The 25,929-nt window shown below is 37.6% G+C and overlaps 1 protein-coding gene across 6 annotated transcripts in view; it reads right to left on the bottom strand.

The window, feature by feature from the left end:
- The window catches only part of SORCS2 (sortilin related VPS10 domain containing receptor 2), a 581,857-nt gene that overhangs the window by 14,904 nt on the left and 541,024 nt on the right, over window positions 1–25,929 (bottom strand). For all 6 annotated transcript variants that reach the window (XM_069794263.1, XM_069794279.1, XM_069794269.1 and 3 more), the window contains exons 19-25: window positions 23,201–23,387; window positions 19,196–19,329; window positions 17,722–17,845; window positions 15,846–15,958; window positions 14,092–14,217; window positions 9,254–9,353; window positions 7,674–7,776 (exon numbers count right to left, since the gene is read on the bottom strand). In XM_069794263.1, coding sequence (XP_069650364.1) covers window positions 7,674–7,776; window positions 9,254–9,353; window positions 14,092–14,217; window positions 15,846–15,958; window positions 17,722–17,845; window positions 19,196–19,329; window positions 23,201–23,387 — 887 coding nt within the window. The remainder of the gene's footprint in view (window positions 1–7,673; window positions 7,777–9,253; window positions 9,354–14,091; window positions 14,218–15,845; window positions 15,959–17,721; window positions 17,846–19,195; window positions 19,330–23,200; window positions 23,388–25,929) is intronic.

Below are 25,929 nucleotides of genomic sequence, written 5' to 3'. Positions count from 1 at the left end.
ATGGAAATTGCTAAACAATGAAAGACAACTGAAGAGGATCTCCTCCCTTTAACTTGAACTATCCAAGAGATGAATTGCATCCTATACACCTATATATGTACGCACACACACATCTGTATAGGTATGTCTATACACATGCACAGACAGACACAAAATTATATACAGAAATGGGGTATTTTATCCCATTATTTATAAGCAGCACAAAGAAAGAAATCTGATTGCTTTTGCTCTTTTCTGTATCTCAGTGAGCATGGAGTAAATGAAGCCCAGGACTAACCAAATGCAAAGGACAAGGGTGGAAGGAAGGTCTGATAGCACAACACTGTGCTGTTATGACCACTCCAACAGGTCCAAGGGCTCTTTCAACACAAACATACACACAAAGGCAAGCCCTGCATCACTCTCCTCCCATTAACTGGATGAAACAAGCCATGTTGAAAGGGGGAAGGACATTCCTCATCACCAAAACAAATACATTAGGTAATTAATTTTGATTTTTTTTCTCTAGGGCCAGTAACTCCAGACTGTTTTTAATGTGTCTGCTAATGAAACTGGTCATGTGGAAAACAATATTCCTCTCAATCAGACCTGCATCAAACCTGTCAAGTTGCTCACTTTCAGTCCACCACCAAATGCCTAAGGGAAACAAGACCCAGAAGAATGTCTTTGAAACACATCCGCAGAATTAGCACATATGTTTCTGCAATAATTAGGGGACCTTCTCAAAACTGTATTTCTGACAGACTGTAGAAGCATCAATGGCATTATCAAAATATTTTTGACATAATAAAAATGTTATCTATCTCGAACCCATATGGCACATCAGACCTTTGCAGTTAAGTAAAGGGAGCAGAGCTGCTAGTCTAACTGTTGTCTGCTCAAGCTGAAGGACCTGTCTGAAACAAGGTCATCAAGGTGTGTCCTTTGGTGTAAATCCTGAGGCTGAACTCATGTCTCTGTAAGACCTACTAGTTAGAGATCACCACAATCACAACACATACTATTAAACATATTAAGGGGTGCCTGAACGAAGAAACCTCGTAAGTTCACAAATAACCATTAAACGTATTGTTGTTAAGAGCACTTCTATATGGGTTACGGAGAAAAGGCATAAGATGTTACTTCTCACTCACCTAAACCCCATGAGCCTAATCCGGCTAAGTACAGATCCTTCATGGAAGGTATAAAGTTCAGGTACTCAGTGACTCTTCTGTACTTTCCTTTGCTCCTCACGCTTGCAGAGGAAAGCATCTTAGATTGTAACACGGAGTATGGATGGGAGGAAGGAGAATATTACAGGTCTTGTGAACGCATACATTGCAGGCATTCACCTCTTATACATTCTAGAGATCTCTACGTGTTTCATATTGGTTCAGTTTAACAAGGAGGAGACTCAATCAGGCTGAAGAAAATGATAGTCCAAGCCTTTTCAAGAGGCATTTTTAACACATGTGACAGATGTTCTCTTTATAAGGGACAACCACACTGTGGGATGAAACAGGATGTGGATGCTGACTCCTTGCTAAAGATGGGCCTGATTCTGGCAATTTTCCAGTCGCTCTTCACTGCTCTAACATGTAGGAAGGAAGCTGCTATCCCTAATTATAGAGAGAGAAACTCTTGTGTACCCTGATGTGCTTTGCTCTTCTTAAGGAAGCAATTTGTGTTGAGTCCAATGTAACCGTTTGAAGTAGGCAAAGCTGAAATGCTTGGGCCTACATAAAAGACTACTGTGAAAACATGACAAGACACGCAATTTGACCCAAGAGATTTATATCAGCAATATGAAAATTGAAAGCACATTTATAAGGACAGAGAAAAAGATTATGCAATAATTTCTTTTGGGGGTTTACTCTTCAGCTGCAAAATGCATGTGCTTCGCATCCATCACTGGAGACAATTACCTCTGCTGAGCAGCACTCCATGGTTTACATTTTTAGTTCCTTTTGTTTTCTCTGTAGCATTTTATTTCAGTCATGAAGAAGAAGAAATATTCATGCCTGCTTTGAGGACCATAAAAATATAAACTGGAGACTTAATTCTGCACAGAACTACTAATGAACTTCACAGCACATGGTTTTCACCAAGCTCTCCAGGTCCCACACCTTTTAGAAGATATTCCAGAAAGTATTTTTTTTTTCCTCCCTATATTCACAAATTCTAGCCAGTTCATACTCGAAACTGTTTGCACTTAAAAATGTTCAGCAGTAAGGAACAGCAGGAGGAGGGTGAGATATTGATTCTCTCTCATTTAAACTCTCTACTTTATTTGGCTTTCAATTTCTTCCTTGTGGAGCCAATATTCATTGGTCTTTATGCAACTTCATTCATTTTCCAGAGGCCTGATTAAGATTCTGTTTAGTATCAAAAATAGGAACATATTCACATGGCAAAGGATATGGAATAATGCAGCATTCTCTTGGAACTTAAATAAAACTAACAACAATAGTAATCCATTAAACAGGATACTTTATTGTGGTGTTGGCTTTATTATGTTTGGATAAATATTCAGATGACTGACTTTTTGCTTTAAGGCAATCCTGATTTACTTGCCTCTTTCATTTCAGAAATCTTTCCTACATGCTATTACTTTGATTTCTGAGGAAATTTTTCTGAAATATTATGGATCATTAAATTAGTGCCTGTTTTTTTATAACTAAATGGCATGGATTGGGACTAAACTCACTCTCATGGAACATAAAAGTAGCATAAGCAAGGTGGGGAAAAAAGATAGCTTTTCTTCAGAGAATGAAAATGAGATAGTAAGTCAATGAGGCAGAAAGATAACACAGTTCTCCTCCTGATTGTGGAAATGACCCAGAAGGGGGCCAAAAGTGGCACTTGATAGTAGTGGGGAAAAAAGGAATACACACAAAATGGTATAAATTTGGCTGAAGGAGATTCACGGTGATTTGTGAAAACAACAAATGCAGCTTTAAGTACACTGGCAGTAGTTTGCATACAAATTAAAAGATGAAGATTTTCATACTCTTTTAGAGAGCTGTATTTGCTACTATTAACCAGGTAAAATAAGTAAGCAGAAAAGCCAACTATTTGCTCTGGTTTGGCTACTCTAATACCCTGTTGTTATAAAGAAGTAAAAAATAAGAAAAGGATGATTTCAGATCTTCCACTAGTAACATGATGATTACATGGCAGCTTTGATGTGGCTAAAATATAATCTTCCTTTCCTCCACTTTGCCTAGTGCAGACAGTGCTATTTGCCTTCTCTCTGCTGTTGCCCAGGACCCCACACCATAGAAGCTTGCTCTGAAAGTATGAAGAAATCTTTTCTGGATGGCAGCCTGAAACCCACAAAAAATATAAACATTGTTCCAAAGGGAATGGAAGAAGTGTATTTTTACTGAACTAAATTTAGTATAGATGGTATGGTACTGTTACGGTACGGTACGGTATGGTATGGTATAGAAAAAAATATATGCAGATCCCAGGTCTGCATTAAAAAATAGACCTGATTTCTCAGAAATATTTTTCAGCTGCTTCATACTGTTCTGGTCAAAAGAAGTGGCTGTAGTCCATTTTACCTGGATGCTTAAACAGCTGAAGCATACTAGTGAGTATTGTAACATATTGTTTACTTGAGGCATCAGATTGGTGGTTTCCACACTCAGAAAGTAAGAGCAAAGACAAGGCAAATTATTCTTGGCTTGCCCGCCATTAAGTGTTCATGGTCTGCGCTGCCTCTTGTGCCACAGCCACAGGCAGGTTGAGCAGCTGGGGTATTACCTTTCGTTCCTTGCTGCCATGCTGAAAAATTCCCCCCCTCCAAACTACCTAAACCAATCTTTGTTCATTTGTGGGATACGACTAGAATTTGTTTTTAAAACCTTCAGCATTTATCATTTAAAATTTACTTTTCATTTACTGGGTAAAATTAGCCCTAATCTGAATTGTTTACCTACTCTGATAACAAAGGATCAAAACCCTGCAGGTCTCAAGACTTTCTGGCTTTTTATTTCTTTCGTCTAAAGCATCTAAGCACTCTCGGGATTGCCAGGAGTTGCTCCACGAGCTCTGGGGACTCCAGCACCAGTTTTTTGAGCACATGTTCCTGGCAAGAAGTGGCTGGATGCACAAACAGGCCATCAGATAAAGGGAGGGGCGGGGGGGAGCAGACAAGGAGATGAAATGATAAATGCTTGCAATTGTACTGCATGTAAGAACAGAGGGCAGCAGTCTTCCTCGTCAGTGTTTAAGTATTTGGGATTAGGGCATTATCAGAACTGATGTAACCTACAATCACCTAATCATTAGCTAGACAGCCGTGACAGCTGTGATTATCCAGCAGACCCTACAATTTTAGTTTTGATTAGAGTAGTGGGAAATTACACAATTTTAATCTTTTCTTTTTAATGGGCATTCCTTCAGGAGTGATGAGATGGCATTGGTTTTTACTGGGCGTAAAACTAATCAGCCAAAATCCCACTACCTCTATATCAATCTACCTCTGTTTTTCATCTACCCCCCTACTTAATTAGATAAAATACTCTCTTCATTTTCTGCATATGAGGCATCTGACACAGGATCTTATGCAGGATTGTTATTTTTAGATTACTGCTCTCCCCCAAACCAATTTTGTGAGATTTACTTCTTGCGAGGGACAACAATTTTTAGCCCTGGGTATTGCATTTTTCAGGAAAAGAGAAATTAAACAGGAGCAGCAAGTTTCATGATAGCTGTCCTGATTGCCCTGAAAGATTCATAAAAAAGAGGTATTAGATTAGTTCTTGATGTCTTGTCAACACCATCTTTCATCTCGCAATTCTGCCTCACAAAAATCAGTGTAAATTAAGACCCAAGTTCTTACAACATGAACTTCGGAAATAATCCAGGCAGGGAGGGCAGGTGACCAGGCTTCGGGACAAGGGGCCTCGGCACTCAGGAACCATTGGGCAGTTTGGGCAGGTTTCTCCATTTTCTATCGAAGCTGTACTATGGTCTACACAGAAGCCTGCTGTTTTCTCTTTGCTTTTCATCCCAAGTCCTGAACAGTGCCTCTGCTCATTGCAAATGGATGAAATGCTCTCACGTATGAAGCTGTAAACCCCCTGCCAATCCAGTCATCATCTTATCTGCAAGCCAGTATTTCCATCTTGCATCTTTCCAGGTATCAAACTTAACCTTAAGTAAAGAACTGTCTTTGGGCTGGCAAAGAATGAGAAAGAGAGAGAGAATAGTCCAAGGCATGTCCATGCAATCTTTTGCAGACCACCTGCTTTGCCTGTGCCCCAATGCCAACTGCAAGTCCTATAGACCCAACTAGTGTTGTGATAAAACTAAGATTAATAAACATTTCTCTGACCTGGGGGAAAAAAGAGTTTTAACCCTTTTATGAAGGGACCATCTGACTATCAACTTACATAAGTGAAAGGATGGCACCACCAAATGTCTTCCATCTCCTCCTTAATTTTGTGAATCATACATAAAAATTATGGACAGTATTAACATTTCAACAGCTTATACATGTCTGTAATTTCTATGTTGAAATAATTCATGTTTATATTTGTATGTATTGTCTGAGTTACCATAGGGCCCAGTAAGTGTTACATTCCTGAAATTATCTCCTAAAATTGAACAATTTTTGTTGCCTATGGCATTCTTTCAGCAAATTAATTTTTAATATACAGGCATATAATATTGACAAGCTGCCTTTGTGCATTGCAACTTGCAACCTTTATGAAGGACATGCGTTTTTATAGCCTCAGTCCCTATGGACCAGTTTGTAAACTTACATACTCACTGTACTGACTTTAAAGGGACTATACTCACAAGTAAGTACTCCATGGGGATCCAGCAATTCACTATCAGTCTTTATAAACACAAGAAAGACTTTTTAAGGGATTAAAGATTTGGGTGGGAAAGGAGTTCACAGGGAGCACATGGGGAAAAAGTAATTTTTCAAACGTAGCACCGATTAGGTGCTCAATAGTCTTTGAAGACCAAATTGCAAATGAAGGATGCAACCAAAAAAAATTGTCGTCTTGGAAAAGCTTAGCAGGAATATTTGAAAATAATTCTGTCAAATATCTCAGTAACAGGTATGATACGGACCAAAATTGAATACTACTGCATGGTCATTCATCAATGCCAACAGCAATTTTCAGGCTACTGAGAAACTTTTGAACATACCTCACAATTCTGCTCACTCGCACCTAAATTAAATGCCCACAAAATTTAAATGCAAATTATTTTCACAAATTATATACAGAAGTGTAAGAGACATTAAAGCTTGCAATTTGCAAATTGTACTACAGTTTCCTCCTTAATAAAAGCTCTATTTATAAAGCGATGGTTCATTGGGCATTTTAGAAAGAAGTCAAGGAAAATAATTTTTTTCTTCCTTTCTTGAATATTTTATACTTCTTTTGCCATGCAGTAATTGTCTCTGTTATTTAATTGCTCTCATTTAAGAGCTACTAAAAGATACAAATCATACAGCTTTTGAAAGCTATCACAAGCAAGTTTTATGATCCCACACTACAAACAGCAAATCCTCCATGAATTGCTGCTGAAATAATATAATTACATCACATCAACCATTTTTATGCTTTTTCTTGCTGCAGGCACCTAAAATAGTGAAATCGATTTTTATTCAGTTGTAGACAGTCTGATACAGCATTCTGTGCTTTGTCCTTTAGAGCAATCAGCCACTATGAGCTGTAAGAAACTTAGGTGCTGCAGTGAGGAAATTCTTGTAAAAAAGTTTTTCTCTATTGCCTTAAAAAATCTTTTCTAAACAAACTCTTAAATGCTATCTACGCTTATTGCTATCACATAATCAGTGCCGCACTCACTTCTATAAACTTACATTTACTTCAAATAAAAACCACTCTTTAAAGAATGAGACAAATCAATAGGAATCCTCACTGAGTGAGGACATCGGGATTTGATGATGATGAAGGCTTCCAGTATGATCAAACCCAATAGCTTCTAAATGCCCCAGCAATACAAAAATAAGAACACAGCCAATGATTACACAAACTCATCAACAAGAACAAAATTCTTTAAGTTGCACAGCACCCTAGTAGCTACAATGAAAATAAATTGCAGATTAAAGACCTATCAGACTGTCAAAGGCCGGCATGGTATCCCCTGTCAATTTTGAGAAGACGTCTCTCATAAAGCCCACTTACAGAATTATTTCTCCCCTCAACATACTCTAGTGTCAAATTAATGCTAATCTACTTCCGTCACTCATTCTATGTGGCATTGCCCCAGCAATTAAAATGTAATGTGTACACAGAGAAACTCCAGAGCTACATATTTTGATAAAACTGCTTTTTTTAAGCAAATCAGCACTCATTGTCCCGATAGCTTTAGTTTATTCATAACTGCTAGGAGTAATGAGGTAGGAATTAATCAGGAATAATATTTTAGTTCAGTTCTATTTCTTGATGATATTATTTAGACAAGCTGAACAAACTCTCTGTACTTCCCATATTGCTCCTATTTGTCTTGGAACACTGCAAGTGAAAGCAAGCATCAGTGCCCTACCTTGATGTCTGAAAAGTTCAGAAAAACACAATTTTCAAAGTGGTGGACTTTTTGCAATTCTTCAAGAAATCTCCTTTCAAATAACAAACTCTGTTTTGCTGATCTGTGGATAAATCTAATTCTTAAAATGTGTATGTTGTTGATTAAGGTTTACTTGCCTTTTGAACTTGTAGAGGATGAAAGCCCCAACTGCGACTAGACAGATAACAAAGAGAACCACAATAGCCCAGTAGCCACTGCCTCCTCCAATCCTCTGAGAGTCTGAAATATGAAATAAAAGAACAGCTTAGCATGTCGTCTTTCAGATTAGGCACATTCTTGGGCTTTCTTTTCTATCTAATTGTCAGGTCAAAACCATTTTTTGTTATTTTTGTAACCTCTTCTTTTCACTCCACCTGTAGCTTCTTCAAAAAGGCAACACAAAATTAATCAGTGACTTGTGACTGAAGGACAGAGGACCAATTTAAAAAAAAAAACAAAACCAACCAAAACCCTGAAGATTTAATTATTTGCATACTCACTGTTTTGGTTTTTTTCTGGGAATCTAAAGTTATCTATCACAGGAAATGTTCACATACTCTTCAGTACATGTATTGCAAAAGCAGGGCTGTATTAATTTCACAGATGGAGAAACTAAGACGCTGAACAACAAATGAACTCATCAAGGTGGTACGTTGGTAGAGACTGGAATGAACATCAGCTTCTTTCAATCCCAGCCTTTTGTGCTGGCTAACAAATGTTAGCCCTTTAAACCAGATGAGGTACCACAGCAGAACTGTAACATGATTCTACGTTAGAGACTAGATAGAAGAGCTTTGTCTCCTACATAGAGCTGACAGAAGAAATATCACACCTGTACTTACATAAATTGATTGTGGTCAGCTAAGCTGTTCTCTAAAAACGCATTGAAATAAGAAAGCAGAATATACTGTGGGATACGATACACAAAAATTACAGGACATTCTAATACAAGTTTCATGTCAAAGCTCAACTTTCTGGTTAAAACATCATTTTAACATCTCTCTGTTCAAAATATACACACATGGAGGCACACATACGCTCTTCAACCGGTTTCCAGGTACATAGCGAAGCTAGAGATGCAGCAAATGCACACAAACCCCCCCTATTTCCATTTGTTTTTAACACAGAAAAAGCATATAATTTATGTCAGGACAGGATTAGCAATGTGGAGACCTTACTGAAGATCAGAGATACAAGGCAGAGATGCAAGACTATGTCCCAGATCTCTGGAGTTACATCTGCAGACTTAATGGCTGCAGTAAAGAAACTCTGCTTTCTCGGCAGCCAATGCAGCCAAAGTGCTTCACCAGATGGTTTTTTTTTGAAGCCTGATTGGCTCTTCCTTCAGGGCACTGTTTTGTATAATATAAGTGTTTAGTTAATGTCATGGTTACACAGAAAAAAGCAAGAACCTTCTAAAACAAATCATGAGGTATGACAAAATGGAAATATGTAAGAAGCATTTATTTGGTGGTGATTGTTAACAAGTACCAAATGAAAATATATCCATATATACATGTGTGTGTCTTTGTGTATATATATACATACATATGTACACACATATATATTTATGTGTGTATCTATATGTAACAAGTACCAAGTAAGTATATACATATGTGTGTGTATGTACACATCTATATTGGTATCAAGATTTTCTCCTTAACTTATCAGAACTCAGACAGGCTTGGTGTGTTGGGAGCTTTGTTTATATATTTACCTGAACTGGAGTCAGCTAAAGTCACTAGGACCCAGTATCCTCCCCTCAGAAAGAAACTGATGTTGTGTGCATTCAAGGCTTGCTTGATAGCTGCGATTCTCTGAAAATACAACAGGGAGAATGTCAAACACCTGGCACTCTGTTCCACTTTGAGAGGCTCAATGCTTTAAAAAGGAAAATCTCTGGTTCATTAAATGGTGAGAAACTCAGAAAGCATTTGTCAATGATGAGCTGAAATGTTAAAGAAATTCCATATTTAAAAATCATGCAAAACTCCACAAGCCATAAAAGCTGAAAATGTCATATCTTTATAGCCAAATATTTCTCCTTACCAAAGCTTTTACGTTTACCCGGTATATGACAGACAGCATGTCATTTGCACGCGCTATTGGGTTTACCTTGGTCATAACTCACACAATGCATAATCCATATTAAAAACTCTCCATTCTTCTTCTAACCTATCAGAAGAAAACCTGCGATGTCACTTTAGATTTCTTGCTATGAAAAGTAACTGCTATTTGATAATGAACTGCATGTCGTAATTTACCTCATCTCCTTACCTATAATGGGATGGATTCCATTTATACCTAATTTTTAACAATACTCTATAGAAATACATCCATCCCTCCATGTGGAAAAAATCAGGATTCCTCCTATTTTTTTTCCAGTGGGTAGAGCACAGTAAAATATGGCCTCTCACATTTTTATGGAGCAGAACCATTAAATATACCATCATATCCTAACCCCAGATGACAAACTGTCTGAATTTTCCCTTCTACTTGCTTGTGTCTTCAACATGAGTAATTTTCTAAAAGATCAAAGCTAGTTTTATACTCTCTGCCTTATATAATTTAGGATATGACTTCCCACAGGATGCCAAATTAGAAATATGCTTTATATCCATGAAACCTTCACAAGTAACTCCTTTTATGATATTATCAATTACGGTGCTCATTTTTGACAAGCCTTTGCAGTATAATAGATAGAAATCTCTGTAGTCTCTCCCAGGTTATGGACAGAGACTACACAAAAGTTCAAATTCAAATATCCTCACTCTTCTTAAGGAATATCTAACTTCTGAAGCCATTCCACTGACTTTATTACATTTTTTGTGAGGGAATGACTCAACAGAAGGGTGATGTGAGCATGGCCTCAGTTATTTTACAACACAATTACTCCAGATAGTGCCTAAGTATTTATCTTTTTGTCCAAAGTCTGAAAAGAGAATGGATATGACAACTATATTGATTAGCAGCCTTTAAAGTGATGCTGGCACCACTGAAATAGAGTTACTTAGTGTCAGTCCAGGTTCATTCACATGTTCATGGTATACAATGCAAGTGGGACCAGTAAGTACTTCAGGCTAATCTGACTTTCAGCCAGTAAATGAAATTACTGAGCCCTATAACTTTGCATACATCATATTTTCCTGGCAGCTGTTTGAGGAATCCAACATTTGCTCTGGTTTTTGCTTAAGTGACTAACACTTGACTAACACTTGTTCGTTATTTCTCTCCTCACCCCTGGGTTCCCACCCAAGCCTATAGAAACTACACTTCCACAGGTCAAAAATTTCAACCTCCTGTGAATCCAGCCAAAGGTTCTGGCTTATTTATTTCACTGTTAGATTGATGGTTGTTTCAGTACTCACAGGCTTTTTTTCTGCCCCAAGGTATGTATTAAGCACAGTGCTGCCACCTCTCCCACTTTTTAAAAAACAAATCTAGTGTTTGGAGCTCCTCCCTTGACTCTCTAAGTTAAGGTTCCCCCACCACCATTTGAATTTTTTATCTTCTTTTTCTACATCCTTTCCAATGAGAATATTTGAACTTGTGAACGCAATGGCTCCTGCACTGTGGTATAAGGATGCAAAACCAACACTATTCAAACTCTTACCCACTTACTTATATATCTGGGAGTCCGCCTTACCCTTTTTGCCAAAGCAACTCACTGAGAAGTTTCATGTAGTAGTTTGTCTAGATAGAGCCCCAAATCTTCCTCAGAGCCACTGCTCTCCAGGCACAGTTTAAACGCACTTTAATTGACTCTTTCAGCTGGATTCATCTCACCTGACATTAGACATGTAACAGATGTGCACAAATTAAGCAACCTAGTCTTCCTCTAGAGTCAATGATTGGAATTAAATACTTTTGAAATCACTGTGTTATTAAAACCAGGTTAAATCACACTCAGCTTTTATTTCTACAGGCATAAATTTGATAGAAAAAGGGCTTTTCTCAGAATGGAACCAAACTTGAGAATTATCCAAGGGCTCCTGCTACTACATTGCCAACTTACTTATGATCTTTGTTATTGCTGGCTACTTTTATCAGTAATGACTCCTATTCTAGACCACTAACTTAATAAATAGCATCACATCACAACACCCCATGTAAAACACCAATAGAAACTCCACCAAGTATGTGTTCTCTGCCTGACCAAAAAATTATTGCCTTTAACAATCCTTCTGAAAGCACATAATATCCCAAATCTAAAAGGTTTTCAGCCAAGAACAAATAGGTTCTCTTTAAGGGAAGACATTTCATAACTATGTCTAAGTTAAGGATTTCAGGGACACCTCCTCCAAATGTGCAGAAAACATTCTGCATTGGTGAGTCCTCACAACAGTGTCACAACACTGAGAACTGGCACTAGCAGCATGACTAAGGACATCCTTCCAGTGAAACATGATGAAGACCTTCAAGATTCTCTTCTGGTAACAGAAGGGAATGTAATGAATCTTTAAACAAGTGACACCATGAGTATTTTCCTGTTGACTTAACCAGTTACTGCTTCTAAGTTTATTTACATAGGGTATATTTTCAGGATATTCTTCGAGTCACAATGGATTCTGATACAACACATATTTTATCAAAATTTGTGCCATTCAGTTCTGCATCAACAAATTTAGATGCACATATCAATAGCTAAAGTAGTATCCCTTAGCAATAATACAAAAATAGAAATTTAGGCAGCTGGCTCTAGAAGGCTGGCTCTACAGCATTGTACTCCATAAAATAATCGGTGTTGAAATGTGATACTAGTGTACCTGATTTTTTATCATTGGATAGCACAGGTTGCTGTAATTGCTCCTGTCTCCCTTTGTTCCTGCTCCAACCAAATGTAGGTTGTACCACATTTGGTACTTCCATACATGTAATCCCCAGCCACCACTGGTCTGACCTGGTCCATCCTAATAATGTCAGAAATGTATATCTATTCTCCAGATTATACAATTACTTTCACCTTTCAGTGCTCCTCTAGCTTCAGAAAACCTTTGCAAGGTCTTACCAGAGGACTACTTGTTACAGAAACTGTGCCCTGCTAAACTACTGTAATTTCCCCATAGTCCCACTAAACAGAAGTTTTCCCAAATCATGTGATTGCTCTTCTTTATGCTTTGGAGTAACTCACTTGATGTTTCATACACAAACATGAAAAGAACCTTGAGACAGCATTGATTATAATTGATAATATTCTTTAAGCTGCCTTGAAGCACAGCACTAATATAACAGTTGAGATTTAAAGGGAACTAATGTGCATCACACTTTGCACTGAAATAAAATGTTTGCACAAGCTATGAATCTATCACCATCAGTTTCCTTAAATTATTAGAGATGCCCATTCCATATATGCTGAGAATAAAGAGAAAGAATTTCCTCTAGAAGCTGCACCTTGCTTCTTCAAGAAGTGGAAAGATGCAAGTAATTTTGAAGTGGTAATACTCACCTGGCTGAAAGCCATAGTACGTGAATGGCTCTCTACTAATCAAACAACCCGTTAAAATTAACCATTTCCTGCAACATAATCAGGATTTAAGATCCTAGGAATTCCCACTGTGATTACAGAGGGAGAACAGTGAGAGTTGGGGGTTGCCACAAAGCAGAAAATTTTGTGCATTCACACTGTACTCTGTGCAATTTAAAGTAAGACACCTGTTCAAGTACTTTGACAACATCAACGTACTCCTTTAGACCTTCCAAAGTGCAGCCTATCAATTCCAAACACAATCTACTGGTTTTGAGTTAATATGAAGAGCTTCATCTTACCTACTTCTCCAGCAATTTGGATACCGTGACCTTGTCTCAAAAAGTTGTAAAATGCCCTTTAAAATTAACAATACCTTACATTGGGATTCTTTGTAACTGGCAGGACTTGAACTGCAAGATACAGGCACAGTGTTGGGATCTGTTCCTTCTCTATCACAGCAAAAGGACAAATACCATAAACTGTAAGTGCCAGTCTTCCGATTTTCAACTGGTATAAGGCCTTTTATTATGGAAGAAATATTGTTTGGAAATAAGTAGGGAGAAACTAATGTCTGATTTTCATTCCTGTGTTCACTATATTTGTTTCTTGCCAATTGAAAAGGGCATTTGCTCATAAAGGCAGAAACTACCTGCTTGATGCTTTTTACATTATAGGTCAACTACTAAGGTTCTGTTTCTGTTTGACCTGAAATCTGCTTCTGAAGACAGTGCAGAGATGGTTCATCCCCCTTTAGAAATATCAGTGTCCTAAATACACTCTTTGCTCTACCGGATCTTCACAGACTGACATGCCATCACTGTTGTTTCTGTTTAAAAAACAGATGGATATTAGTTATTCTTGAGAAATACACTAATACGAGTAAGCACTAGATTATGCTGGTCTATACATTGTCGAATGCAGCAGTCATAGCTGTTGCTAGCTTTTACATGTCTCTTGTCAGGTAGGAGTGAGATCTTTACATAGTTAGGGAGCACCCTTTAATTTCCCATAAAGACAATGACAGTACAGCCACTGACTGCAAAACAGGATGAAGACTGTCCTAACCAGACATACATTGCTCTGGTTACCTTATCACTAGTCACGCTTCTTTTCCTTTTTGGTTGGTTTGCTGGTAGTAGCACATGCAAGTCAGCAGTTGTGGGCAGACCGGGTTTCACGACTGTCATGAGAGTTTCTTCAGGTATATTGGTTTCCTGCGAAGACAAAGGCATATGGCAAATTACAGGACAGCATGCTTCATATTTTATAGAAAACACATAAGTAACTCCACATGTGTCTTTTAGTCTTTGGTGTTCAGATCCCCAATATTTAGAGGGGATTCCAGCAGAAGCTAAAACATGAACAAAGCCAAACTTAAATTAACAGAAATGTGAGCTGCTCTTTGAAGATTGGAAGAGCTAAGCATTGTTATTGCATTAAAGTGATTTAGTGGCATCATGGAAAGAAGAAGAATGAAGTGGTATGCAGTTTTAGCAAAACTCTGCAATGGCTGTGCATTTCTATGGTAACGTAAAAAAAAAAAAATCCTAAGTGATTTAGGATTCTTTGTGGGCTATTCAGACACTTAGTAGACTTAGAAGGGCATATTCATTACAGATAACTTTAGCTTAGGGAGGCTACTTTTCCATCTGTGTTTAATGGACAGAGAGAAGTCTTCCAGGGTGAGACTAAGAGCACCCGGGTTCAGTTCCTGAAGTTGTGATGAATACCTGCATCCCCCACTGAAAGTGAAGTGCATCCCTTTTCAAAATAGTTCGTGCAAATTTTGCTTTTAGTCCCAAATTCCTCCATGTCTTGTATAATACAGCCACACATTTCTAATGACAACACCCTGGGCACTTCCCGTAGCCTTTCTCAAACAGATTCTGAAATTCCATTATATCGTTCATATTCTTATGCAAATGATTTAGTAATTATTAAAATGCAAAGGCTATTTTATAAGGGAGTAAAATATTTGTTTGACTGACACTGGGTATGGAATGGGTTTAAGTCGATAAAAGTAGGAAATTACTTTAATTTGACATTTGATGTGAGCCTTAAAAAGAAGGCAGGAAACAGTACAAATTCAAAATTCCAGAACCTGATTTGCACTACTGCAAAACCAGGAAAAGTCAAGTGATTTCAGATGCAAGTATTTATCAAATTGCACCTCAGTGCTATTGCCCTCACAAAAGTCAGTGTGTGCACACTCAGTTGCTGGCAGTGCGTGTACCTGAGGACCACAGCTCTAGAGCTCACAGTTTTCATGAGGTGCTCTTTACGTATCTCACAGTACTGCTGCATGGCTTCGTACTTGATTTAACCTACAGGATTCAGCTGCTCCCAATCCACACTTCTTTTGTGAACGTGATCTAAAAAACCAGCTGTATGAACTGCGGGCCTACATATTATATGTAATTTTCAAAGTTACACAACTGGCATTGTAAATTCTTTCTTTCTGCTTTGTTTTTACACAAAGATTATGTCTTTTATAATACACAGCATCCTCTACTTAACTTCTAAATATATCACATTTAAGCTCCTCTTCCTGTTTTGGAGTCAGCAGTATTTGCCAATATGTCTATCCCTAATCCCAGAGAGCAATATTTAGCATTAATTGCCAATTAGGCTGTGTTAGACCTAAACTGTCTATGTTACAATATCATCGTCTACAGCCTGCACATAAAAGCGACACTAGGCTCAAACTTGTTTGAAATGTGGCTCATGAGGTTCACTTTATTATTTTGCTCTGCCTCCTTTTTTCTAAATGAGAAGGCATTAACTTAACCTTCAGGCTTTACAACTGGCAAGGGAACATTTTATGAGCAATCTGAAAGAGCACCTTTGCAAGAAGTCGTGTTACTACCCGCCCTATGTCCTCCCTCCACTCCGGTATGTCGGGGTTATACATGTCCAGGTGCTTAGTAAACTTCAGAGGAAGAACATGGAAATGATCTAGAAAAACAGAAAGAAACATTTTTGAACAAGTAACAAACCAGGCTGCAAAAACAGTTTTGTAGAAATAGAAGCTGAAAAGATGTATTTGGCATTATTTGCTGCGCAGCGCTGCAGTATCTGGGATCACTGCTCTGTGTTGTGTACTCTTTCATGGAGCAAGAGTACGCTCCCGTCAGGCACTCAATTTCTTTCTCTATTTTCATCAATGTCATCAAATATGTGCCTAAACATAAAAAAGCAGGACGAAAAAATATAAACAAAGCAGATTTACATACATGGTCTGGGGCCATACCTTCCCAGTATTTTTTTCTTAGGACAATACACCACACAGACGTGGTCGGTTTCTTTTATTTGTAATGGGAATGCGCCAATGGATTTTATTCTCACTGAATCATAAACATGTGGTTTTTGTCCACTACATATTCCTGGTTTTCATGTAAAATGAATACTTTACATACTCCATAAACTAGCTATGAAAATAAGAACAGAAATTATATGACAAAGGCTAACTATGTCCCTCTTTGAAAAAACAAAAACAAGGTACACCTGCAAAATTTCTCTGGATATTGTCAAAAATATCTAAAATACTACAAATGGGCTGTTCCTTAGTAAACAGTCTCTAAAATCTTCCCTTTCTCCATATAGGCTCCTTGGATGAACACCTGGGGAACTTAATGCAAAGCAGAGAAGAGATCCTCTGGAATGCATGAGTCAAGGCTGGCCTCCCCAACACTTCCAACAGAATTGTATTTTAATGTGGTTTTCTTTTCCAAAGGTTTCTTTATTTCCCTCATGGCCAGTACTTTCTTGCTCTTGGTATCAGGATTGGCCAACATGAAGAACAGAAGCCGTTTGGAAAGCCAAAGTCATTGATCTAGTCACACTAAGAGTGTTATACTTCTAAAGATTTCTTAAAAAGTAGATGCACTTTTAAGTGGTAGCATAAACGTTAAATCCATTTATCTTAGGAAAGGAGAAGGTTCATAAAAGCTCCATTTAGCATGAATGTGGTTTTTACCATTATTTTAAATTAATAAGTACACTAAAAGCAAAAATAACTTCTTCAGACAACAGAGAGGTATCATCTTGTGTATTTCATGATATCTGAAGGCTTTTAGCTCTGCATTAAAAAGAAGTTTTTTCACTTATCACAATTCCCACATGTGACAGCATAAATACAAATGTAAATAATTTGTTGGCACTACATTTTTCACAGTATATTATGCCTTGTCACCACATTATAAGAAACAACAAAACACACCAAAGCACAATGTGAAACAAGAGCTGAAGGGTTATTCAATAATTTACAGTGGAGCTATACTTGATCCAAACTCTCAGGTAAACATCAAAGGAACAGTGATATACTGTGATAAAAGCCAATTACTTCACATCATTTTTAATGCTGAGAGCACATACACAACTAAATTTTCTTTATTTTAGAGGTATTTAAACTACTTTATTTAGAAATTCTAAGAAACTTTCTAGCCATAGGCCAAAATACTACTTAAACAGTATTGCTACATATAGCAGTTGGGAACCACAGTAACATTTAAAATAAGTGAATTCAGATGAAACCTTTCCATACAATCCCACTGTTCTAACTTCATGGAGTTACCTAGTTACCTCTGAGTTTAAGAATTAAATGTGGCATTAGATATAATTTTACAACAGGTTCAGTTGTGTCGGGGCTGGTCTAAGAGGTATAAGAAACAAGCACACATGAAACAAAGAAAAATAAATCAACGAGAGTAATGGCTCACCAAAAACGTGGACAACTTTTGAGTCCTGAAGCATGGAGCTCCCACAGGAAGCTTGCACTGTAACTCTGACGTCACCTGTCTCAGCAAACTTTGTCACCAGAAAACTCTCCAATGTAAGGAGTGGCTTTAAAAAGCAAAGAAAAGTTGAAAATAGAATTTCAGCAAGAACCATGAGACCAGTGTCTGAAGAGACTGTCATTAAAAATATTAGCAAAGAAGGTTTCACACCAATTATTCAATTAATAATTTTATCAAATTGTTCAATTAAAATTTTCAATACAGGATGTGTCTTTCCCTAAATGGATCCTTTATAAACAGAATAGCTGCCAGATGGGCAAACATTTCTTTCAGAATAATTGGTAGAGTATTAGGTTTTCATTCACATCCCACTGAAATAAATAGATTTTGAGGCAGGCTCAACAATCTCTACAAGATCATATGTAGCAAGTCATTTGCCTCAAAAAATGTAGGGTATGTCAGAGTCAAAAGGATTAATTCTGTCAACTTAGACCACGACCCATGGAAGTGCACCAGTCCACCGTAACCTCCAAGGCGGAGCTGAGATCCTCTGTTCCCTGACCACATTCGTACGAATTACAAAACCCTTCACAAGACTACATCGATCTGCAGTGTCTGTTGTAGCAATAGCAAAGTCAATAATAATGAACAGATACAGGCTGGGATTACGGTAGACAGCACATTTACAAGAAGAAAGTTCGTTGCGCTTATCTGAAGCATTTCTCTGTCTTGCTTAGTCTGCGTCATAAAGAAAATATTTTACTTATCTGTTATTGAAAGAATTACCTTTAAAGAAATTAACCCAGCTAGACAGGAAATATTCCTACATAGAAATAGTTGGATATTTATTGCTCTAGGATATGTTTATCTAGACTTTCTATCCCCAAATGAATATCACTAGATTGTTTGAGTGCTCTCACTCTTTTGATATCCTTTTAGATATCTCAGTTGTTTTTGATATGCCACTTTATTTTAGACTCCCAGAAAATATTTATCTTTACAATGAATATATATATATATACACTTCTGTATAGAACTTAAATTTACAGTACTCACATTATCAACATGGAAGTGCATAAATCCAAGCTTCATCATTCACCAATGCTATGATCCCAAATGCATCCCCCTCCAAAAGTTTTTTTTAATAGGCAATGAAATAGAATAAATTGTTATTTCTCCCAAAAAGAAAATAGTTTAGAAATTCAAACCAATTCTAGAAGAGACATTCCCATTTCCACGTAAGTAGCAAAAAAAAGGAAATTAACATCTTAAATTTATGTGATAAAACAGGGGAAGTTAGATACTGCTTGCCACCAGACATAACTGGCTATTTGGAATGAAAGATGGTCCAAAAGAAGTTGTGCAAAGTGGTAGTATTTCTATTAAGGTAAAAGGTGTGACTCAACCTTTACTGGAAAGAGATTGAAAATAATCTCAGTCAAAACCGTTCATGTACCTGAAGATTGTTTCCTATCCACCAGTAGAAGACTGTCAAATTAGGGTTCTTAGGCAGTATGATGGCTGTCAGGTTCACCTCCTGGTTTCTCCCAATGACTGGAACCACTTCTAAATTTAAGGCCTGCAGTGGAGCTGAACAAAGTTCCCAAAATATCATTGAACAAGAATCCATCAATTTATTAATGCCTCTTTCCCCAAAAGCCTCTCACCTGCACGCTATAAGGTCCTGAATTTATTTTTCCCTCCCTTCTACTTTTACATCTGCATTGAAAGCTATGAGAATAATTGTAAGGACCTCATTTCAACCAAAAAAAACCCCAAACCCGCAAACAAAATCCTAGAGCAATGAGACAGATCACCAAAATACATCTCTCTGATGCACTTTTTTTGGTGCATATGGTTTTTTTTTTCTAGAAAACATAAGCAAATATCCCAGTTAAAAAGTGGAAAAGGCAATCTCGGCTTTTCTTTTTTTTTTTTTAAAGTAATAAAAGATCAAATGAATAGAAATCTAACACATCTCAAACTGCTAAGGGAAAAGCAGAAAACTGAAAAAGAATGTTGCTGACTACTCATTTTCATTATGAAATATCAGCTGTTATGCTCACACCACACATAAACTCTCATTAATGCATGCTTTAAAATAGATGTGTACATCAGGGGAGCATTTATTTGCAAATCAAAATAGATAACCTCTGTACTCCAAAACGTGCCTTTGACTAAGTTTATTCCTTTCTGAACTTTTGCCTACAAAGGCTGTAAACATTATTATTTGTATAAAAGAAATGCATCATTACAATGATTTTATCTGCTTCTTAATGGTGTATTTTGCTTCATAGTAAAATAACTCTATTGAAAGAAAATCTTTTCCTTTGGAGGTTTCTGAGTATATCTTTTTCAGAATGTCTCAAGGTAAAAGCTTTATAATAGCATAATGTGATAACCAGCATTTCTTAACTTTAGCTACACAATCTATCCAGGATGACAAACTGCTGTATGGTCCAAAATGCATTCATTACACAGAATGAATAATAACCCACCCATTTTTGTTCCATTCTAAGTATCTTTTAATTCATTCAGAGGTCTTTCATCTCAGTGCTAACTTAAAGGTAATCAACACCAGTCCAAAGTCTTTCTCTTACTTTCTTTCATGAACTGAATCATTGCCCACTCACTTCTAATTCACTTTGAACTTTGTCTGAGCTGTGCACACCCTCCTTTTCCACCTCACTTCAACCAGCCTGTGTGCTGCTTCATCCAAAGGTAAGGCTCTACTTTCACTCAGCATTTTCTCCGATGACTCTTTTACCATCTACATGAATTCAAGATATGTTGGGTGCTCAAACAAATGTTTTCTTCAATAGTTTCTTTACCAAAACAGAGTTAAAATGCTCTTCTATTGCTGGTGTCTTGAAGAAAATTCAGAAGTTGTAGGAATTCCATTACATTTGTTCCTCCTAGAAATTGATTTTCCTTCTGATGAGGCAAATTAAAGAGGTCTGGAGGGATCTGCGCCACTGTTTTGATTTTGCCATAAATTTACATTTTCCCAGACGAAACAGATCATTTTGAGATATGATTTTGCTCCTGAAGAAGGTTACTTTCTTTTCCAAAATTTTTAGAAGGGAAGTTCTTTGGTCCTTGAATGATGACGGTGATTTCAAGTTTGCCATTCCTATATATTAACGAGCTAAAAATAATGATTGTGAGTTGTTCTGCTTCTCTCAGTCACACAACTCCATAATGCATTTGGACAAGCTTTACAGCACCCTTAAGTGGGTACAATGATGAAAGAAGTTGACTTACACTATTTCTGTTTAAGGAAGCTACAATTTCAGCACAGTTTTCAAAGCTCTCCAATTATTTGCACACTACAGAGATTATGGTTTCATGAAAAAGAAAATGTATGCCTAGTTCTTCTTCAGTTCCTTTTATTCTGGGCTACCTACTCACGTTTATACTATCAGACTTGCTCTAATTTCTTTTACAGTTCATTAACAAGTTGTAGATTGCGTGATCTGGATCAGAAAGCATAACCTGGATGACAGGCCAAAGTTCATATAATTGTCCGGCATTACGGGGCATCCCATAGCAACAGAACTTGGCAGGAGTAAAAAATATTCCCTTTACCATTTGTCCCTGAAAAAATTCCCTGGGAATATATCAGAGAGAGAGAGTGAACAAAGGACTCCAGGGACATTTATGCTTTCATGGTATTTGATAGGGAAAAATGTCCCTGAATGGCTATTATTGTTTCTCTAGAACGTAGAAATTGCAGTTTAATTAGTGCCAGCTAATTTCCCAAATCTTGTAATTTACCTAAAAAATTAAACGGAGCAAATTGCACAGAAAGCATTTATTCAAGCAGGCTGGGTAACATAGTTCTGTGAGTCTTCCAGACCATGCACAGCATCCACGGAAAAGCTCAGGAATGGACCACATCTGCTTCCCTGCTCTGCTGCCTCTGCACTACAGCACCAAAGTCCTCTCAGCGCACCAGTCATTTTACTTGTGAAAAATACCTCTGGCTTCTGCAATTGGTAAATCCACTGCATAAAACACAGTCGACATCTTTTATTTTTACTGTTTATCCTGATGTAGGTCACCCCAGAAGCACATTTTCAGAAAAGGGTTGTTCAGCTTTCCATCAGGGCTTGCTACTGCTCATCATTCTCTTAATGGTAAGAAGTTGTTCTCCCTGGAGAGAAGGATGTTACAGAGTTTTCCGCTGTTCATTGCTTGTACAGATCTACTGTTCCTGCGCTTAATCTACTTCTCAGCACCTAGAAGCTCCGGAAAAGTAACGGTGAAGCCCTAAGTAATTTATCTGAGCTCTCTGGAGTTGTCCAATGATTTAAAAACCAACCACAACAATGAAACAGATAATGAAACTGAGGCAAAGACTTTGATTCTGATCCTTTCCATTTGATTTTAATACGAGATTGACCATTAGCATTAATGTGTTCGGCTCCATCTGCTAATCAAAGCAGAACTGGAAACTCTGGACTCAAGGACTCTGACTAACAAAATACATAAATATCAGCAGTCACTAGACAGGCTGACATAAAGCACGTGGATCTGTGCACAGCCTTGTATATGGCTTCAGCGGTTTCCATTGCTTTGGGATTAGGGTGGAGGACACGCCACTCACAACAGAGGGAAACAGACACCTGGAGAATGCAAGATGAGTATCTTTTCTTTTGATGTTACTTGTTTCTGAGTTTTTGACACATCTGAAAATGGCAAAGTAGTAGCTGTCTTGAATCTCTAACAAAGAGGAAAATTCAGTTCCAGTTATGAGTTTCCTTCTTCATTTCAATTATGAGATGACTGAGGTACATTAAGCTTGCGATGGTGCACGATATTCCCTGTGCCATGCTATTCTTTTCTTTTAAATCTATTTGATGGGGGTTTTTAGGTCTTAATTAAGGAGAGGGAGAGAAATCTAAGTCACGTAATACTGCCTGCCAACATTAAGTTATACCCAAGTACCACTTTAAAACTTTGTGAGAATTAACTACCTAAAATCCAGATTCTAGTACTTTAATAACTAACCTCACTTTTAAAAACACTGAGATTTTGAGTCTTTTTTAAAATCATACAAGAGCTCAAACATTTCTCAACATGTCTGTTCGCTTGCTTCACACAGCACCTAGAAGCTCCTAAAAAGACATAGCTTGAAGTATTACATTTTAGCTGCTAAGACTGCCAACAGGGTCTTGAGTCAGGAAGATGGATCAAACCTGAGATTGGAATTGAGGCATGCTTGCTATTTAAAAGATTAATATAGCATCCTTCTCCCAATCCAAACAAAACTAACTCTGACTTCTTAATACATTAGCTTTACAAGCTTCTGCATTAACAACACACAGCACTGCAAGACTGCATGAGGTTGTCGAAAAAATAAGCATTTTTCCTAATTATTAGTAATTTTCTTTACTACTTCATTGTCATGAGGTTTTTACACAGTAGCAAAAGTAAGAAAACCAAAGAGCTGATTTACAGTTGACTTGGACGAACACCACAGCCTCATCATGCCCAGCCACATTCTCAGCCTTCACCGAGACACGGTAAATCCCAGGATTCTCATAGCGGTGACGGATGGGTTCTCCAGTCATCGTAAGGTTCACGTATATCGCCTTAAAGCCATCTCCAAGATCTACCTGGTATTTGGTATTCAGTGTATCACCCTAAAAGGAAAATATATCAAAAATATTTTAAATGGCCAGAACTGAAATAGACAGGACATGATTATAACCATTTCCTGAATCACAACAGCATTTCCAGCCCCAGCCAGATATTTTGACTCAATTGCAATAGTTGCAGTAAAACCACTACACCCATGGCAGATATTTTAGTGCAACAGATGTTGTGTGCATTAATAGAGACAATACCAAATTTCCACAGTAAGGTACTACCTTAAAATAAAACAACCAGACCACTAAGCAAGTTGTATGACATAGAAACCATCACTCTTGTCTTAACGCAGCTGGACATTAAATAACATAACAGTGCAGGGCAGCCCCAAGCTCTGGAGTGATGCTCATATGATTGCAAACAACTGAATACTGTTATTTTAGCGAATTACCACTCATCCAGTGAACTTCTAGCCTATGCAATTATAAAGTTAAATTAATTGGTTTAGACCCACTTCACAGCACCTTCTAATCACACCCGCTCAGCGTCAACCATATATAGCCTTCAAGATCAAAGCTAGGGTCTTCACACAGAGTTGTGCTGCATTATACAGAGCTCCCAGCATGTCTAGAACTAACATGCTCTGCTCCAAAATTAGATGCATGCCTAATGAACCAGATTATTGAGCTGAGTTTGGGAAAGGGTTTAAAAGTCCAGCCAAATAACTCTGTCATGTCAAACATCTCGCAGAATTTATAATACATTGCACTTCTGCTAAGTGCTCCTTTAAATGACACTGTCTTCCTAACTCAGGCCTAAAATACTGCAAGACTGATACTACTGTCAGAGGACAAACCTGTGCCTATCACTCATGTTGTCATGGTGTGGCTGCTCAGGAAAGAAGTCAGGCCTATGCTATGTGGACTGGTGATGTGGGGGGAGTCGAAGGAAAATTTATTTTAGCTGTGAGCAGCAACACTTTCTCAATACTACCGGCAGCACTGCCTTAGTGAGCTGCCCTGCTCCCTTAGTCTTCAGCAATATGTTCCTGCTCGCTTGCCACGGTACACAGCCATCACAGTCATGCAGTTAAAACAGGTTGCAGGGCCAGGCTTGGTTCAAAATCCTCTGTATTGTGAAAACACAGTGTTGGTTTAAAAATCTTCATTGTCTCTAGGAAAGGACCTTATACATCCATATGCTAGTCAGGTGAGCTGAATGGCCATCAGAGCAGACAAGGATTGACGTTCATCAGAGTATTAACAAATCACTTCACTCTCCCATAAGCCACTCTCTGAAATAGGTTTATATCAAAATCTAATCCCAAAAGGCAGCACTAATGTAAAATCAAAGGAGGCAACAAAGCCTAGAACTTGCGTACCCTGGCATTACAAAGGGAAGGAAAACATACTATTATTTCCTCCTTTTATTATTTTGCAGTTTGGTTGATTTTCTTCCGTGTTTTATCAGATGAAAGAGCATTGCTTATAATGTAAAAGAATACCCATAATAAGGAACCTGTAGGGTTAGCAAATACCTAAACACCATATTTCAACACACATGAAGGACCTTGAAAGCGTCTTCACTATGAATATTTTTTTCCAAATAACATCTTTCTTTTGACAACAGATGGGTAGAATTTAGCAGAGGAGATAATACGTTATTAAAGTTTAAAGCAAGAGAGATGTCTTCTTGCCAGCAATGTGCCAGTAAGTGGAATCTCTTTAGATGACATTAGCTTGCAAACAGCTCTTGTTCACTCTTTCTTATGCTAACAAGTATACATGCATATTTCTTCCAGGTGAGACAGAAACCAGTGTTGAAAGCCAGTAGATGCAGGCTTCTCTTAACGTTTTATTCTAATAGTTTCCCTAGTGTAAAGATGAGAGTGCTGTCTTCAAAACATCAAGGCACTTCAGTTTCCCTGACCAGGAAAGACAGAGAGCAGTGGACAGATAACAAAAGTCATATAGGGAAAAGGCAGCTAAACTTAAAAGGAATTGGGGCTTCCACTTCCATGCAAAATAGATGATCATCATGACATTATTTATTCATACACTCAGCCAACAGAATTTGGGAAAAAAAAATTACAATTATAAACTATTATTGTCTCTAAGGCCACTTGCAAACTGCCCAAACCTACCTGAAGCCTGCTTTCTTTACTGCCTGATGTCTGGCATTCCTGCACCTAGTAACAGGCGTTCACTAAACTACTGAATTAATTTTGTTCAGCACAGAAAGTGGTATGTTTTGGTTTATCCTAGTAGAGCTGTTTCTTAAACTCAGTAATTGTTATGAATTCTCATTAGACTTTGTTTTACAGATTAAATCCTAAACAACGCTCAGGACATTTGAACATAAATATTATTCTTAGCCATAGGGGGCAGCAAACTGCTACCTTTCTTCTAAATCTGCCTTCCACTTCGATGTACCAAGCAAAGACTTCATCAGAAACAGCATGGGATTCCTTTCAAGATCCCTCACTTCTGAAGGTTTTGGAATAGTTTTAAATATTTAAGTATTGCCACAGAGATTCGTAAAAGCTTCAATAAGAAAAAAATTCAAACTGCCAATCAAAATCATTAGAGTCCAAAT

This window comes from Haliaeetus albicilla, chromosome 1 (assembly GCF_947461875.1).
Source record: "Haliaeetus albicilla chromosome 1, bHalAlb1.1, whole genome shotgun sequence".
NCBI lineage: Eukaryota > Metazoa > Chordata > Aves > Accipitriformes > Accipitridae > Haliaeetus > Haliaeetus albicilla.
The sequence above is the reverse complement of the archived record's forward strand: the minus strand, read 5'-3'. Positions and strand labels throughout refer to the sequence as shown.